Source organism: Pocillopora verrucosa, chromosome 5 (genome assembly GCF_036669915.1).
Source record: "Pocillopora verrucosa isolate sample1 chromosome 5, ASM3666991v2, whole genome shotgun sequence".
Lineage (NCBI taxonomy): Eukaryota > Metazoa > Cnidaria > Anthozoa > Scleractinia > Pocilloporidae > Pocillopora > Pocillopora verrucosa.
Window position 1 is genome coordinate 8,777,826 of NC_089316.1, and position 16,166 is coordinate 8,793,991.

The 16,166-nt window shown below is 37.7% G+C and overlaps 1 protein-coding gene across 1 annotated transcript; it reads right to left on the reverse strand.

Annotated features, from left to right (window-relative positions):
- Positions 1-657: 657 nt before the first annotated feature.
- Positions 658-13,742, reverse strand: LOC131799370 (probable ubiquitin carboxyl-terminal hydrolase MINDY-4). The gene is made up of 23 exons (XM_059117093.2): positions 13,303-13,742; positions 12,365-12,420; positions 11,767-11,830; positions 11,118-11,242; positions 10,015-10,540; positions 9,122-9,186; positions 8,642-8,698; positions 8,500-8,533; positions 7,815-7,887; positions 7,353-7,414; positions 7,133-7,249; positions 6,802-6,887; positions 6,587-6,688; positions 6,049-6,112; positions 5,796-5,861; positions 5,140-5,210; positions 4,729-4,792; positions 3,968-4,054; positions 3,492-3,566; positions 2,860-2,963; positions 2,044-2,120; positions 1,445-1,517; positions 658-929 (listed from the first exon to the last, which is right to left on the reverse strand). The coding sequence occupies exons 1-23, from the start codon at positions 13,360-13,362 to the stop codon at positions 881-883; spliced, it is 2,157 nt and encodes a 718-aa protein (XP_058973076.2). The 5' UTR covers positions 13,363-13,742; the 3' UTR covers positions 658-880.
- Between the last annotated feature and the right edge of the window lie 2,424 nt (positions 13,743-16,166).

Genomic DNA, 16,166 nt, shown 5'->3' on the forward strand with positions numbered 1-16,166 from the left:
AGCACAGCAGCTGTTCAAATAATTTTGCTTTGGATTAAACCTCTTTGCAATTATTACATCTACAAAAGTGGATCATTTTAAGAGGCCTAAAATTTTCCTTCGAATATTAATGTTCTAAAATGGTCTACCAATAAATTTTCAAGCTCAAATAGCCCTTTCGATAGCATGCTGGTGCACGAACAAATTTTACAGTTGCTCGCATGAATGGTTGGTTTCCTGTTTGCATGAAATTACGTTCGTGTAACTAGGGGTTTGAAGGTTTCACGCACAAAACTGTAGTTTTTCCTTGCGCCGAATTAGCCGTATATCCCAATTATTTTAAAAACGAAGACGAAATAACGAAAAACGGCGAGAAATTAAACAAGGATCATCGCCATAGAACATGGCCATTTAAAATTGTGGAAATCGTGCATGACAATCGTAATCACTGCAAATTAGAACAGAGTGCTCTAACACTCGCAAGGAACATTCTGTGCCCCTATTGTTCATTAAAATCTCTCAATGGAAATCCATAAATGTTGGTATGACTGCTATCAATTTTTATCACTTATCGATTTTATAGATTGGTCAGGTAGACGTGAATGTGAGAGAAAATGAATTGCTATTTACCATGTCGGTTACTACATTACAGAGATTACTAAGCAACTCGCACCGTTAATCTGTTTGTTTATTTCCATATTGAACAATGCCATTGCAACAAAAAAGAGTCAAATGGACGTTTTCCTCAGGTATCCAACACTAACTATCTCTGGGGAGATTTCATGCACTTTGCGCTAAAAATATTTTTAGGAATATCTTTCACAGGCATTTTCCAAATTCCTGTTAGTAGATCCACCCACAAAAGAACCCCTGGTTTTATTGAATTCAACGCAAGCGAACATCACAAAATTGGCTCCGATCCATTCCAGTCTACTACAGCATTTTTCCATCTGCAGAGAAAGTGGCAAATATAATTTCTTTGGTGAACTATATCGGATTCGTAATTTATTACAGACGTTGTAGGAATGGCTATGGTCCAAAGTCGATTGTTTTTCCTTTAGCACGAATTAAATGTAAGCAATCAAAATAGTACTGAAGAATTGGAAGGGCTGGGACAGACTTCAGTTGCACTTGTCCACATAAAGGGTATAGGGTCGCCTATAGGAACATCCACCCCTGGTTAGGCTGGCATTCAGCAAAGACGTGAAAATGTTTTGTATTACATTCAGAAGGGTAGTTTAAAAAATCTTACTTGAAGTTTTTTTTTTTTTTTTTGCAAGGCGTCATTTTGAAACGATCCAGGCCTTTAGGAAAATGCTCGCAAAAGACTGAGGTTTGAACAAGCTTTCTTCACCCTTGCATCTGTTCCGCGTGTTTTTCTTTGCAACGCTATATTCTAACTGAGCACCTGGGCAGGCTTTCACAACAAAACAAATTCTCTCTTAAATCACTATGATTTACAAACCTTGTTCTAATGCAGTGTTCTAGTGGAGGGACAAGATCGGTGTCTTTGTAATCAGGACATTCCCTTGTTGTATCTAGTTAAAGCCAAATGAATAGATTTAAGTATGAACATGAGTACTATGCCAAATCTATTGTTAAAATGGCTTACATTTATAATATAATGACTTGATTGATTGTGGGAACCACCGGTAAGAGTCAAACATCATTCACCGAGCAAATCTCAACAATATTTCACCCTGAAAATATTTCGAGTCCACAGACCTTCTCCTCGTAACTGCCAAATCAGTTTTCACATCATAGCGTAACTTAGCCAGTTATATTCTGAGACGGCAACACTGCTAAAACCAATGTGACGCCATATATATTCTCTGTTCTTATTTTCATTGAATGTATTAAGGTCGAATAAGTAATCCAGGATTACCTTTGTTTCCCGCTCTGTGATTGGTCAAGAAATAACGCTTCACACCCATTTTGAACCAATCAGATGCCAAACAAAAACAAATCGCGCCCTCGTCACCCGCATTTCTCCGACGACGCTTGAGGCACGAGTTTCATTACCTTGACGTTTCTGTAAGCTGATTTTACATATGACGACCTTACCTATTGTTAGTTTGATTTCCTCCTCTTGGCGGGCCAGACCGTCATAGTAATAAAGATCAAACTTCTTTTCTAACTTCCTACACAGCAAAAAAGAAAAATCATTAAAATTTGTTATTAGCTAACTTGTATTACCACGGAAGGCTTGGATTGTACACAGTCTCTTCGTTATTTTATCGGTTTTCCACCCAGACCTTCCAAGTTTTATCGAGGCACACCATTTTCAATCATTTGTTAAGGGAATAGAAATTGAAACTCATGTAAAAACGCTACAGCAGAGCCCTACTCAGTTGAACTGTCAAGGCAAATGTAAAACAGGGTTATTTGGTATTATCAATTGAGTTTCGAGCGTTATCCATTCGCCATTCGCTCTAACGAAGGGCTAACGCTCGAAACATCAGCTTTTAAACTCTTCAGTTACGGTGGCCTATTTACATCATCAACTCAGTTGATATACCAAATTACCTTGTTATACTCTCCCAATGACGCAGCAGCACAGTTTCTATAGAACCTTACCCCTTTCATTCTATTGGAAAACAGTCCGGAAGACTGAGAGAGTTCGAGTTAGTTCATTTTACTTCTCTACGAAGTGCGCTTCAAGGAAAATTGCGCGAATTCCGAGTCATCCAAATTCGAGTTCGCGAGGTTCCACAGTACAACGATGAGTACGAAAGTAAGAGAAAAAGTCAAGTTGATAGACTTAAATCACGACATTACTATCCCCTCCCGAATTTAATGCAAAAATGAAATGTTCTTATAGCCAGGTAACAAATGCCAATCCTCAATTAACACATCGTGTTAAAAGGAACAAGTACCTACCAATCATCCAAGAGGTTTCTGTCCACAGAGAACAGTACACTGAAGTGACTCTCGCTGCAGATGACCCAGATGGGATACTTGGGGCTCTTGAAGTTGATACCAACCTTAAAATGAGACAAAAAGAAACAATCTTTCAGCAGCATGATCATCTCTTCATTGATCCTTTGAGCCCAAAGTGTAACCAGATTTTAGTTTCTCTTTACAAAAAAAACAACACATTATTACATGCCAAGGTAACAAGAATGAAGGAAGTGATCTCTGAATAGAAACTGCTCTTGTCTGTGACAAATTCTAACCACAGTTTTTACAAGAAAATGAATGAAGACTTCTAAGGAGACTTCATAGGTAGACTCTGGGGCTTAGAGAATTAGAAGAACTTCTTGACGATATTAAAGGACTCTTTGTACGGTACAAAGACATACAACAATATATTGGTTGGGTAAGATAAAAAAAGATGAATGAGCTGATAATGCACCGAGAAAAGACAAGGATGACTGAGATTGGATAAGATCAAAACGGAAGCCCGATGGGGAACTCAACAAATAAAGCTTACCAACAATATTTGGTTACAATAGTTGATCTGCCTTACAACATGAAACGTTCAAAGACAACGTGACTAAAATGTAGCCCACCTCGCATGACTTGTAGTGTTCAAATAGCGACAGAAGTCCAATGTCGCTTTGTTTTTCTATTCCTTTAAATACATTCTAAAAAAAAAGGAATAATTTAAAAGGAGAATTTAGAAAAAGACAAAAATTGATTTTACTATTACAGTCCTCGATAACTGAACTATGAAATTGTGCACCAAGCAAAGAAAAAGAAAAATCATGCATCCGAGTGTTCACCTAGGCTACACATCCCCCCGCTCCCTCTACACGGTTTCTTTCCCCCCCCCCCCCCAAAAAAAAAAAAAATTGGTCGTTAGAGTCTTTCTTGGAGTCCCTTCTTCCATCCAACGGCCGCTGCCTATCGAGTCTCCTATGCTCCGGTTGGATGTTCCACATCTTTGTGTGTATGAAAACGCTTCCTATCAAAGATTTTTCTCTATACTGATCAAGGTTGAACAACTTTCGTTACCAAAACGTATTAGTGAAGTTACAAACGTCACCTTCTTTGCCCCTCCAGTGTCGATCTCCATAATGTTGTCAAATGTGTTGGATGTTGCTTTGCCAGTGACAATTAGGTTGACCATTTCCTTAAATGAGAGGATGTCAATAAGACAAAGTGAAGTATACTAGGCCAGCGGTATAGCATAAAGGAAAAGTTTATCCGGGAACTTTGCGCGTAGAAAGCAGGCAGAAAAGTGAGCGAGACTGTAGTTAGTGTGTTTGCGTTCATCAAGCTCCTGTCTTTGAAGCCTTTGTGGCGTGCCTTTGTGGCGCGCCTTTGTGACTTAAAACACGCAAATCCAATCATGAAGATGACAGAACACGAACAACAATCGCAAACGTCTAAACGATTAAAAGACAGTCGTAAATCGTGCTTCCAGTTTGTCACAACCAAGAGGTTTCATAGGATTTATATACATCCCTACAAGCCAGAATATTACGATGTTTAAAGAGCGGGTAACTTTTTTGATAAAGTTCAAAAGAAAATGGTAAGTAAAAAGAATACCCGCATTTTGCTTTCGACAAGTCTTGAGATTTCTTTTCCCCATTTTTCCTTCCTTTTGCAAATTATTTTCGTAAATTTCGCGTAACGACGTCTAGTTCTTCCACTTCCCTTTCAAATTTTGCGCGGGAAACTAGTGTGCGGCTGGCCAAAACTACCTCATTTGCGCATGCGTTACGTTTGACTGCTGTAGTCACGCGAGGAAAACAGTCTCTCTCAACCTGATGCTCTATTCAAGGCAATCTTATTATGACTAACCTGCGTACAATAACCGTGGGCTCCCATCAGAGTATTTGTTGGTTCATCCATATCTGAGATTACCCTACGAAAAGACGAATACTATAACTTATACCCCATTCACACCAGCAAAGCATGTTTTGTTAAACTGGTTTTCATTGAATGAAAATTATAAACAGAGAACTGAAAAACTTGATTTTCCATTGGATTCAAGTACTTGCTAACTTGCATTTCCAATGTGCTACATTCAAGTCAAAAATATTCGGCTAAATAGTTTCTATGAAGAAAAAAAAAATTAAACTGTGTTTAACAAAACAACTTTTAAACATGTTTAAGCTTTGGTGTGAATGGGGCATTAGTCAGCTAAACAAGTGAGCTATAAAGAAACAAAAAGAAAGAAAAGAGAAGGAAAAACCGAGAAAACACACGTACTTTTGAACTGATCTTGACAATATTGCGGAATATAACAACAAAATACACCCACTGCTTTTGTCAGATTCAAACTGAAAAGTAAAACAAAAAACATGGCTGTAAGAAACCCAGCAAGAACTGTATTTTTCATTATTTTTATCACGACTTTTAACTTAATGTCTCATCAGCTTAAAGAACTGAGCACTCGCTAAGGAAATATATGGAATGCATATACCACATCACAAATAATACACGACACCACAAGTGTAGATTGTGCTATTTTTTTCTAAATTCATGAAGAATGAATCTCGAAAAAATTTTCCTAGGCTTTTTAAGCTCATCATCTGCAATCTGTTGCTATATTTTCCATTCCTGGCCAATACTGGCCATCATTAGACATCCTTGGCCATCCCTGTTCTTTCTTGGTTTAGAAGGAGTTGATTGCTTAACAAACCACGCTAAGGACACCTTTAAGACATTCAAGGCTACCTACATGCATGTAACTCTTAGAATTCTAAACTTATGTTCTTGCCTCGAGCTTCAAAAATATATTGAGCCATTAATAGCATTTAAGGTTTCAAAACACTGTAAATATACATCTACAAATGGCTCGCAAATTACTGCGTGCCGTCTTTCCCGGTCTTTGCAGATAAATTTTAAAACGTAACAAACCTTACCTGAGTTATGTTTTGGGAGAGAAAGCTGTGAAGACTTTCCGAAGACTTGAAATCATGTAAAACAAGCTAAAGAGATTGATGATAGGTAAAGCACACCATCATTAAATTCATGAACAGCTGACATTGCAAAATATCAATTTATTTACCTACAACTTGGATCAAAAAGCTCTTATCATCTTTAATGAAAAGAATGTATCTATCACTAACCAAAAATTCCGACGAATTAGCCTCTTGAAGAAAATATAATACTTACTGCTTCTGTCAGCTGGTCAGGTTTATATCTTCCAGCACCGAAAAAGTTGGATCCACCGGTAGGTCTTGAAGAGAGCAAAATAATTAAAAGTCGCATTATGGATATTCATAAGTCAATTTTGCAGAACACAAAGTCCACTTAAATAAACAATAAACCACAGAACAGACATTTAAACTAAACTGCTATATATCAGAACTAGAGTAAGAGTCTGTATCTCTCTAAGTAGTATTCTGTGGTCGTTAACGGTGCATCGCAATTCAAATTAGCCTGTGATCTCCAGGCTCTCTCCTTATTCACCTCGATCATGAATTTACAAATTTTTAAACAGGAGCAATTTCAGTTGAGCGCTGGACATGGTGCAAGATTCTAGGCTTTCAATAACTTTCTCCTTAGGCGGCTTCCGACGGTGTAATAGTCTGCTGCGCCCGAAAAAGGGGTAGCAAGGCGTAACCCAAACACGGGAGCCTATTATGGCAGCTACAAGGGAGAATTAACATTCAGTTCTTGGGGGTTTGAGGGTTAATGCTGCTTAACTCACAAAGCCACGGCAGCTGTTTTGTTGTTTCCTGCCCTCCAAAGAATTTCACTCAGAGCAGACGTTAGAGCTTTTGTTCTCTCTCGGGACGATGGCTGGAGTTTCCTGTCGACAACAACAGAGTACTCAGACACATTGCAGCAATATCTTGCCACAGACACATACACCAGAGCCTACCAAAAGTGCAAGTGCCGACGAAAAGAGCGAACAGTGCTTACTTCTTTCTGTCGCCCTTCTTTCCTCCAAAGAGCAAATGTTTGAGGACAAATCCTTGAACAGCAGCAAGAACACCACACGGTCCACCCTACATGGAGTGAAATAGTCACATCACACTGACTAACGCATCACGTATCACGTATTTAGTATCACGCAGTGCGCATCACATATCACGAATCAAATATCACAAATCTGGCAAGTCATCCCGTTTTTGATTTCTTCTCCTCGTTCACGAGATGTTGGTCCATAGCGGGATTTCATCTCCTCTTAAGAGGAAGTAAGACCAAATGACAAAAACAGCAAGACTCACCACAAAAGCGACGTTTTCATTACCTTCAGTTGAACAATTCCGTACTCTAGTTGATAAAGGTCACAAAAAGAAAAGCTCTGATTCCTCCATTCTGGATTAAAGCTTGCTGTAGCAGTTCCAAAGATAAGATTTTTCAAACCCTGATTGAAAAAAAAAGAGATAAAATATAGTATGAACAAAAAACAAACAAACAATCTAGAATCATTTCAAGCGGCGAATATTACCTAAGTCAAAGCGACTTACCATGGCAATTTCTAGCGATATAGGCTTACTCTGAACATCAACTGAGGCAATCTTCTTTGGACCTGAGACAAAAAATGCATATGTATAAGCAAAATCACACATTCAATTTGTAGAATGTTATGATAACAATGATAAGAGCTTCCCATTTTATTATATTGATAGTAACAACAGTGCTTAAGTTGACATTATGTTTTTTAGTTCCACTTAATGTCCCTCAAATCCGCTCTTTCTTCTTTTATTGGAAGGAAAACTTAAGGTTTCTATTGGCAGAATATCGACAAGAAGTGAAGTACCACTGATAACAACTGTCCCAACTAAGAAAAAGACCAAAAAAGAGGAAAACTCTGTGTAAAGCACAGTTATGCAAGGTTGATTAAGATGTTTAAAAGTAGGGGTAAATGGTCATAAATGGCTTTCACTAAAAAATGCCATAAAATTTATATGTTTACAATGTATACCTACCTAATGACAACTGCGCAAGTTCCTGATCAAGATCCTCATCAACATCTTCAAACACCAGATCACTACTTTTAGCCTGAGCAAAAAATAATAATGATAATTGTTACAAAAATGATTGTGGAGTGCAAATGATCCTTTGACCCTTTTTAAAACTCCTAAGTTCTCATAAGTAACTCTCCTTACTGTTTCCCATACAGGTCTTGTGATGTTTGATAGGAGAATTTGGTATTGGATCAACTTATGATCCCTTAATTGATATTTTTCTTCATTCTAATCACTTGTCTGCTTGATATTGTAATGATATTGTTAATGATATTGTATTGATATTGTAAGGAGAAATTCTGTCTTGGTCACTCATGGGAGTTAAAGGGTTAAGTTATCATTCCTGTCATGGAATACTGTGACAATATTCGTAGCTTGTGAGCAGACCCTCATTACTTATTAATTCTTCAGCATGAACGTTTACGGAGAAAATTATGAGGCATTGAGCTACTCTGAGCAGTACGAGGTCTCAGACAGACTCCTGGCAAACCCTTCCCTGACTCATCTCAAATCTTCCCATAGGAGAAGAAACACACATCCTGCATTGAGGGGGTGGGGGGCTGCCAGCACACTACAACATTCATGACCATATCTATTGCTCAGTCAATACCTTAAACAGACACAGAGACACAGACAATGCAGTTACCTTGTGCACCTTGAAGTTAGATGGAGGCTGGTTTCTGCAATAGAAAAAAGCAACATTTCTCATCAACACAGACCACAATTGATTCTTTAGCTATTCAACCACTATATCAAGAAGAAAATTACTGTTACAGTTAAAGTAGTACCTTGTTGAGCTCCTATGAGATGTAGTTTTTCTTGATTCCTTTGGAGAAATGTCTCCTCTGAAATGCAGCATATTAAGGCCATATTATTCAGTGGAGAATTTTACAAGATAATGTATAAACCATTTAACCCCTAAGAGTGACTAGCTTCCTCCTTATTTACTCCTGAATCAAACATTAAGGTCATGAGAATAAAGGAAATGATCACCAGCAAAAGAAACTCTTGATTGTTGCACAAATTCTCCCTGTCAGCAACTTAGGAAATGTATGGAGAACTGTATAGAGAATGTGCATACTGATGTCAGGATGTAGAGGGTTCAGTAAAAAGGTGTGGCATACTTAGACATGGTGCAGCTGTGGTTAGAGAGACAGAGAAGAAAGAAAGGGACTTCCAAGAAAGTGGGAATAAAGGGATGGATTGACAGAAAGAGGAAGAAAAAAAGGGTGAGGAGATGGGGGTTTTGAACAGGCCTGTGTACTTACAGTTGGTGGCTATCTTTGCCACTTTGATCAAGAGAAAAATCCTGTGACCTAGGAAGCCTATCAATCTAGACAAGAGAAAAACAATCACATGTCTAATCACATATAGTAGCAGATCTAGGGAGGGGCCTAGGAGGCCTGGGCTGCAGAAGGAAGAAAAGCCAGCAGGGAAAGCAACAAAAAACTAGGCCCCCCTTTAGCTCAAGTTGACTATTAGTCTAGTCTAGTCTAGTCTAGAATCAGCTCCCTTTTTTTTGCAACAGTTACTACTTAAAATGTATTTTAAAGGTAGATTAAAATTATAAATTAAGTCATTGCAGAAAATGGAAACTGATTCAGGATTTGTAAAATTTTGTATACAATTGCCAACCAGGTACTGATTTGGTGCTACAATAGGCTGAGCTATGAAGCCACATAAAGTAAGTATTATCCTTAATGACTGAAATAATATTTAAATAGTTGTATAATTATACTTCATTATGACAATTATGGTAAATTAACCCTTTAACTCCTAAGATCTCATTGCTAATTCTCCTTACTGTCAGCCATATAGTTCTTGTGATGTTAGTTTGGAAAATTTGATATTAGATCAACTAATAATCCCCCAAATTAATATTTTTCTTTATTCTCATCACTTGTCTGCTTGATATTGTGTTGATGTTGTAAGGAGAAATTCTGTCTTGGTCACCTAAGGGAGTTAAAGGGTTAAAATGAAAGTAGACAGCTTACAATGGCAGACTGTACAGCTTTGCATGAAGTCAAGGTAACTAAATTTAAGTTTAATATTGTTCAAAACCCCAGACTACCAACGGCTACAAATCTATCAGAGAATCAGAGCACAATATTTGAACTTGGTACAGAAAGATCTTGAATTGTTACATATACATTGTACTTACATGATTATCTTGAGCATCCAGTTTTTGGTTCTGTGCAACGTTTTGCTCTTTACTTACTTCATCATCTCCAAACAAGCTTCCATTGTTCAGAGCTGATAGACTGCTGCTAAGTCTGCCACTACCCGGACGCAGCCTCAAGTCTCTTTTACCTGCTAAACCTGAGCTAATCACTGGTCCTCCTGTGGCATGAGGCCTCCTTTTACTCTTGAGTTTTGCCTTTGGATCACTTGACATTGTGGGTGTAGTCATTGAGGGTTCTGAGAAACCACTAGAACCTGTTGAAACAGGTGAATTTGCACTCCCTCCCATGCTGTATGATTGATTAGAATTCACTTTTGTCCTTAAATCATTGGTTAGCAAGCTTGGTTTGGTAGTTGGAGTGTTTCGTGCTGGTTTTTCCAGCTGTTTCAAGAGATCGTCATAATCTTTTCTGTCATCTTCATCATCAAGTTTGTCACTTTGATTCAGAATATCACTGTTTGATGGCTGCGCCACTGTTTTGTTTCTTGAATCTTTTCTGGCTTCCCTAAAAATGAAAACAAAATTTGAACAAACAAGTGAGTGTAGTCCTTAGAAGAATAAAGAGGTAAGTTTCTAATTTAAAAGAAACTGTGGTGCTGTATCATCAGTGTAGAGGGGATTATGTCTTAATAGTGGCAACCATAACACATCATACAATCCAACATAGCAACAGAGAGAGAGAATTCCGGTTTCTAAACAACCAATAAATGTCTTCAATTTTTTCTCACAATAAATGCTTCATTCCCATTTATGACCACAAATTTGTGCTTGAAACTTATTTTGATAACTTAAGAATGATTTGTTCCACCAGGTTTCTTTCTCTGGGATGGGAGTATTGTGCATTTCATGTTAAGAATTGGCCACTTTATAGTTGTGCACTAATAGTTGCTAAGCCTTTGATTTGAAGTGAGGATGAAGGTGACCTTATTGTGGTACAGACCAGTATCTAGTTGGCATGATAACAAAGCAGTTTACATTTGAAAAGCTGCAAGGTTTGTATTATAACAAGGTCACCCTTAGCCTCACACCTGTTCAAAGGCTTGGCAACCAAGCACACAACTGTAAAATTAACTATTCAGTACCTTGATGATCTGGGTCTTTCATGTACTTTTTCACCTCCAACAGATGATGAGGAACTCAAGCCACCCTGTTCTTTGATACACTTAACCATGACTTCCAACATGGTTCGAAATGGTTCAGGAAGCTCCTACAGAAAATAAGACACAATGATGACAACTGACAGAATGAGATCTAATCATCATCAAGCTAAAACAGACACTTAGACAGTAGGGTTGGGGGGGGGAGAGGGGGATACATGCACCACCATCTTCCCTCCCTCCCCAACACCACAATGAATTTCTTGTTTGTCGTTCCACTAAGAGGTTAATCAAATTCTGGAGGAAGCCACCTCGCTCTTAAACTAAAAGAAATACTTTGGGCCAATAAGAGTGTCATTTGGTAACTATATAAATTGAACGTAATTCATAGTTACTTGATTTACTAATCAAGACCACAAGCTTCACAACTGTCAAAATCAGCCATAATATTGAATTTAAGTAACAATTAACATCACTTTCATTGGTTTTGCTTTTCTTTAAGCTGACTAATCACATCATGTACGGGAAAGTACAATGTATTTTGACTACAAAATACCCAAAGATTGTCCCCCTTCCACTGGCAATAAAGAAAATGATAAATTCAACATCAACTGAAAAAATTGAACAATCATACCTTGTTCTTTTTCATGAGCTTTTCAATGTGCATTTCTTTTGCAAGTTGAACGCGGTTGCTGATACTAGGAGAAAAATAAAGTAAATTAAAGCATTGCGATCAAAAAACTAAATCAATACTTTAAATGTACAGTTAAAACTTGCAAAATTCATCAAATTTGAATCAGTGTCATACTTCAATACTGTACAGTTTACAGGAACAAACTGACCTAAATTTACTAAGGGATCAAAACTGACCTATCACAATCAACATTAACAATCCTTAATTTTCACAGGTGATAATTTCCCAGCAAAACTAACCAATAGGTTTTCTTGAACTTGACTTAGAACACTCAACCGACACAAAATTCTTGCAACTAATTTACAAGGAAATATGGAGCAGCTAAAGGGAAGAATTAACAATCAGATCTTGGAAGTTAAAGGAAGTTAACACTTCTGCTAGATAGCCATTTATCTGCTGGACAGGGATTTATCCATTCAATTATATGGTAGCATTAGTAGCCCTTTGAATAACCCAGGCCTCAAAGATAAGACTGTATAATCAACTGATATTCCAGGGTTTTACAAGAAATGATAAGTTAAATATTAAATTTCCATACCTATCATCACTCCTTGGCATCTCCTTATCCAAGGTTTGCAGTGTGTTCTTTAATCCCTAAAATAATTATATTAAGAACATCAAAACAATGAACAAAATATTGAACAAAACTGGTTTTAGAATTATCATTATAAATAGTAAACAGTAATTTTCGTTGTTAGAGGTTACCATTTGCCCCCCCCCCCTTGTTTAACTCTTTGACCCCTTAGAGGGAGTAGCATCTAATTTCTCCTTACAATATTGGCACCCCCTGTACATACACATTTAGCTCACAAAAATAAAGGGAATAGTGAATTCACCAACTAAAGACACTCTTGGTTGTCACACAAATTCTCCTTGTCAGCACCCTAGGAAATGTATAGAGAACAGTATGGAGAATATGCATACTGATATTAGGGTGTAAAGGGTTAAGGGAAAATTATATCTGGCAATGAAGACCAGCTGAGGAGATGTGGCAACCTACTTTGTAAAATATATCCATGAAGTTTTCAAAGAGAGGAAAATGAACATCACTTAAGCACATTACTATATATGGGATACTAGTTAGCAGGCTTTCTGGATTACAAAATGTATCTTTTGCAAACGATTTTTCTTAAATGTAGATTTCGTCACGCAAGGTAATTACATTGTTTCATAGCTTTAGTAACTTACATAAGAAAAATAGAAAGAAAAGTCTTGAAATATTGGGCTTACAAGAAACGTTGTTTCATATAAATGGTAACAAAATACACAAGCACAAATGGATCGTTATTTTAAATCATATACCTGTAAATTTATTATTTATAATCGTCTAGAACGCGACACCTTGGCTTGAGTTCGGTGCATCGAAAGACCTCGAGCTAAATCATTTCATCGCCATCTAATCGCGATGAATGAAGGACGTGAAATTTAAACTCTTTCAGTTTTTTTTTTCAAAACTAAGAAAAAACCAAAGCTTACCTTTCGGCTAAGATACTCCCGCACAAGAGAAGCCGTTAATGAGATGACAGTGTCAGACATATTTGACCCACGGCATACACTCCAAAGATGGGCTCTTTCGATGATAATATAAGTGTCAATAACAACCAGTTATCCTTGGCAATCAGGATTTTACTTCTCTGATCCCCACATTAAGCGCCTCGATAGTTGATCCCCATGGCAATATCTAAGCCAAAAATACTACGAAGTCTTAGGATGCTATATTTTGTACACGGTGAGAAACAGACGATGAAAATCCACTTATGCGTTATCTGACTGATGCAATAAACTATTTCCACTTAATACAATGATAAAGAAGTTCTCAATCGATCCGATCTTTTTTCCAGAAAAGCGTTAATAATCCTCTTTTTGAGGAATATTTTGACGAGCACCACTTGTCAACAATCCGGCCGCCATTTTGTTTGAATCGCCTCCAGTCTTCTTTCAGCCTATTAGGCAGATGGCCTGAGAGGACTAGGGGTAAGTCCACTGGCGGGAAATAACTGCAGCAGTTACGGCGAAGGCCCAAAGCTTTCATAAATTGTTTTAGATGATTTTTATGGCAGACGGCTCGAAAATTAAGTATGTATGATATGCCAAAAAAGATCTGGAGACCATTAAGACTAAACTTTTTTGTGCATCAAGTTTACAAGGAAATGTGTGGCGTGTCGTGCGGGTATGGTGGCCGCCATATCCCGTCAAAGTGGATTCAAGCCCCTTATTATGTGAAACATAGAATCTGGTCGGGTAATGTCTGTCTTTTGTATGCTCTAAGCTTTATGCATAAAAAACCCAAAGTATAACTGTTGCTCAACCAGCAAAATCAGTACTAAAAATGCTATAACTTTTTCATTTTTGAGTAATGCAGAACAAAATTTATTTAAATGATTTTCGCAATCGAGGACTGTGTCTTGCAAATATGGACGATCCATGACGTATTTAAAATGCACAGCAAGCTGAGTCCCCCACCCTCTAAAAGAGACAAAGAGAGAAACATTTTTCCATGGCCTTCTCAGTTCCCCCTCTCTCTCAAGCGAAAACGAATTATTGGAAGAGGTTTCATCTCCTATCTTATTCTGAATACCCTTACACAAGACATTCAATGTGAAAAGTTTATTTAGAATGAGTCAGTCAGTCTTCTAGTATACGCTTCCTGATACTGTAACAAGCCAGAACGGGCAATGTAGAGGAGAACACATACAAAACCAAGATGTCGGACCAACAAGATATATTTAATATAAGAAGACAGATGTCGTCAGCGGACCACGAGGTCGTGACAGTGTCACGCAATATTGTTACAGATACAATCTTAATACGTGCACCCTGAGTCAACAAAACGAACCTGTCCTACGCCAGATGCGAAAAACCTCTAAAAAAACCACTCTTTAGATGTTGCCAAAAAATGTGTGGAATCGTATTCCTCATCTAATACAGCAGGACAATACCCTGAGGAAAGGGGAAACTGACCTGGTTGCACTAATAATCACAAACAAAAATCAATGATGTAATGATATTTTACAGGGAGTTGGAATAGCAAAATTACAACAAATACAAAAAGGAAAGTGGTCAAACATAAGACTTACCGACCTAGAATAACTTAATTTTCCTAAATCCGAAACTTTCATGATGCCACGCAAACCTCTTCAACGCGCCATCAGAATACTAATTTTCCTTGTCAGCACCTTAATAAATTTATAGAGAATAGTATGGAGAATCTGCATACCGATCTGACGGTGTGAAGGTTTAGAGAAGAGAGAGCTTATCGCAAGGAAACTTAAACGAAAAAAGATCTAACCCACAGGCATACCAAAGTTTTGTGTTACATGATAAATTTGGGTTTAGCCATGGGCTTTGTCAAAAAGAGGAGACACATGACTCGGAATTAAGTTTTCTTTATTTTTCCGTTACGTCGATATTTGAATTCCAAGAGAAATTCCAACAGCGTCCGGCAAAAATTCAGGATATGTATTTTGTAATACTGCAAACATGGCATGCAACGAGTGATGTTCGGGATTAACTGTGGTTTTCGATGTTTTCAATTTTTGTGGAAAGAGGCGGATAGAGGTGGTTAACCCCTAATCAGGAAGGGCTGCTAGGATCTCATAACCACTGCCTGTTTTAACATAAAGGTCCTGATCCTGGGTATAAAGGAGGTAATCGCTGACCAAAGAAACTCTTTAAGTGTTGAACAAATTATCCAAGTCAATACCTTAGGAAATGTATACGGACATTAATGAAAATATTCTTGCTAATGTTAGGGCGTAACCTTCCCAGTCAAGGGTTTCAAGAACTTTTTTTCATATGCGGCTGCCGATGGTGTAATAGTCTGCTGTGCTCGGAAAAGGGGTCATAAGGCCAAACAGAAACACGAGAGCCTGCGAGCGGGCTGAACAGACAGTGGTAAGAGATCACAGTTACGTGATAGGCGTTAAACCGCCGATGACCGGCTTTAACTGAAGTTCCGCTTCCACGACGTAATTGATTTTGGATTATCTTCCCTACTCACGATCATAAAACCCAATTTTTAATAAGTTTTCTCGTGAAACAAGGGTTTAGCGCATGTAAAGACTTCTTAAACACTATCTCCCCACCATCTCCACCATATATTGCAACACTTTTGGCACACAAAACAGAAAAACGTTTATTTTGAGGCAAATTATTATCTGATACACTTCATTGCGTGATATTGTACTCAATTGAAGTTGTACGTCATATTCGTGCATGGTTCGAACGGAACGGAACATCGTAATATTTTAAGAGGTCCTTTGTTTAGGAGGAAAACAACACTGACTATATATTGGATACTTCTAATCTCTATTTTGTTGTAATTTCTCTAAGAAAATAGT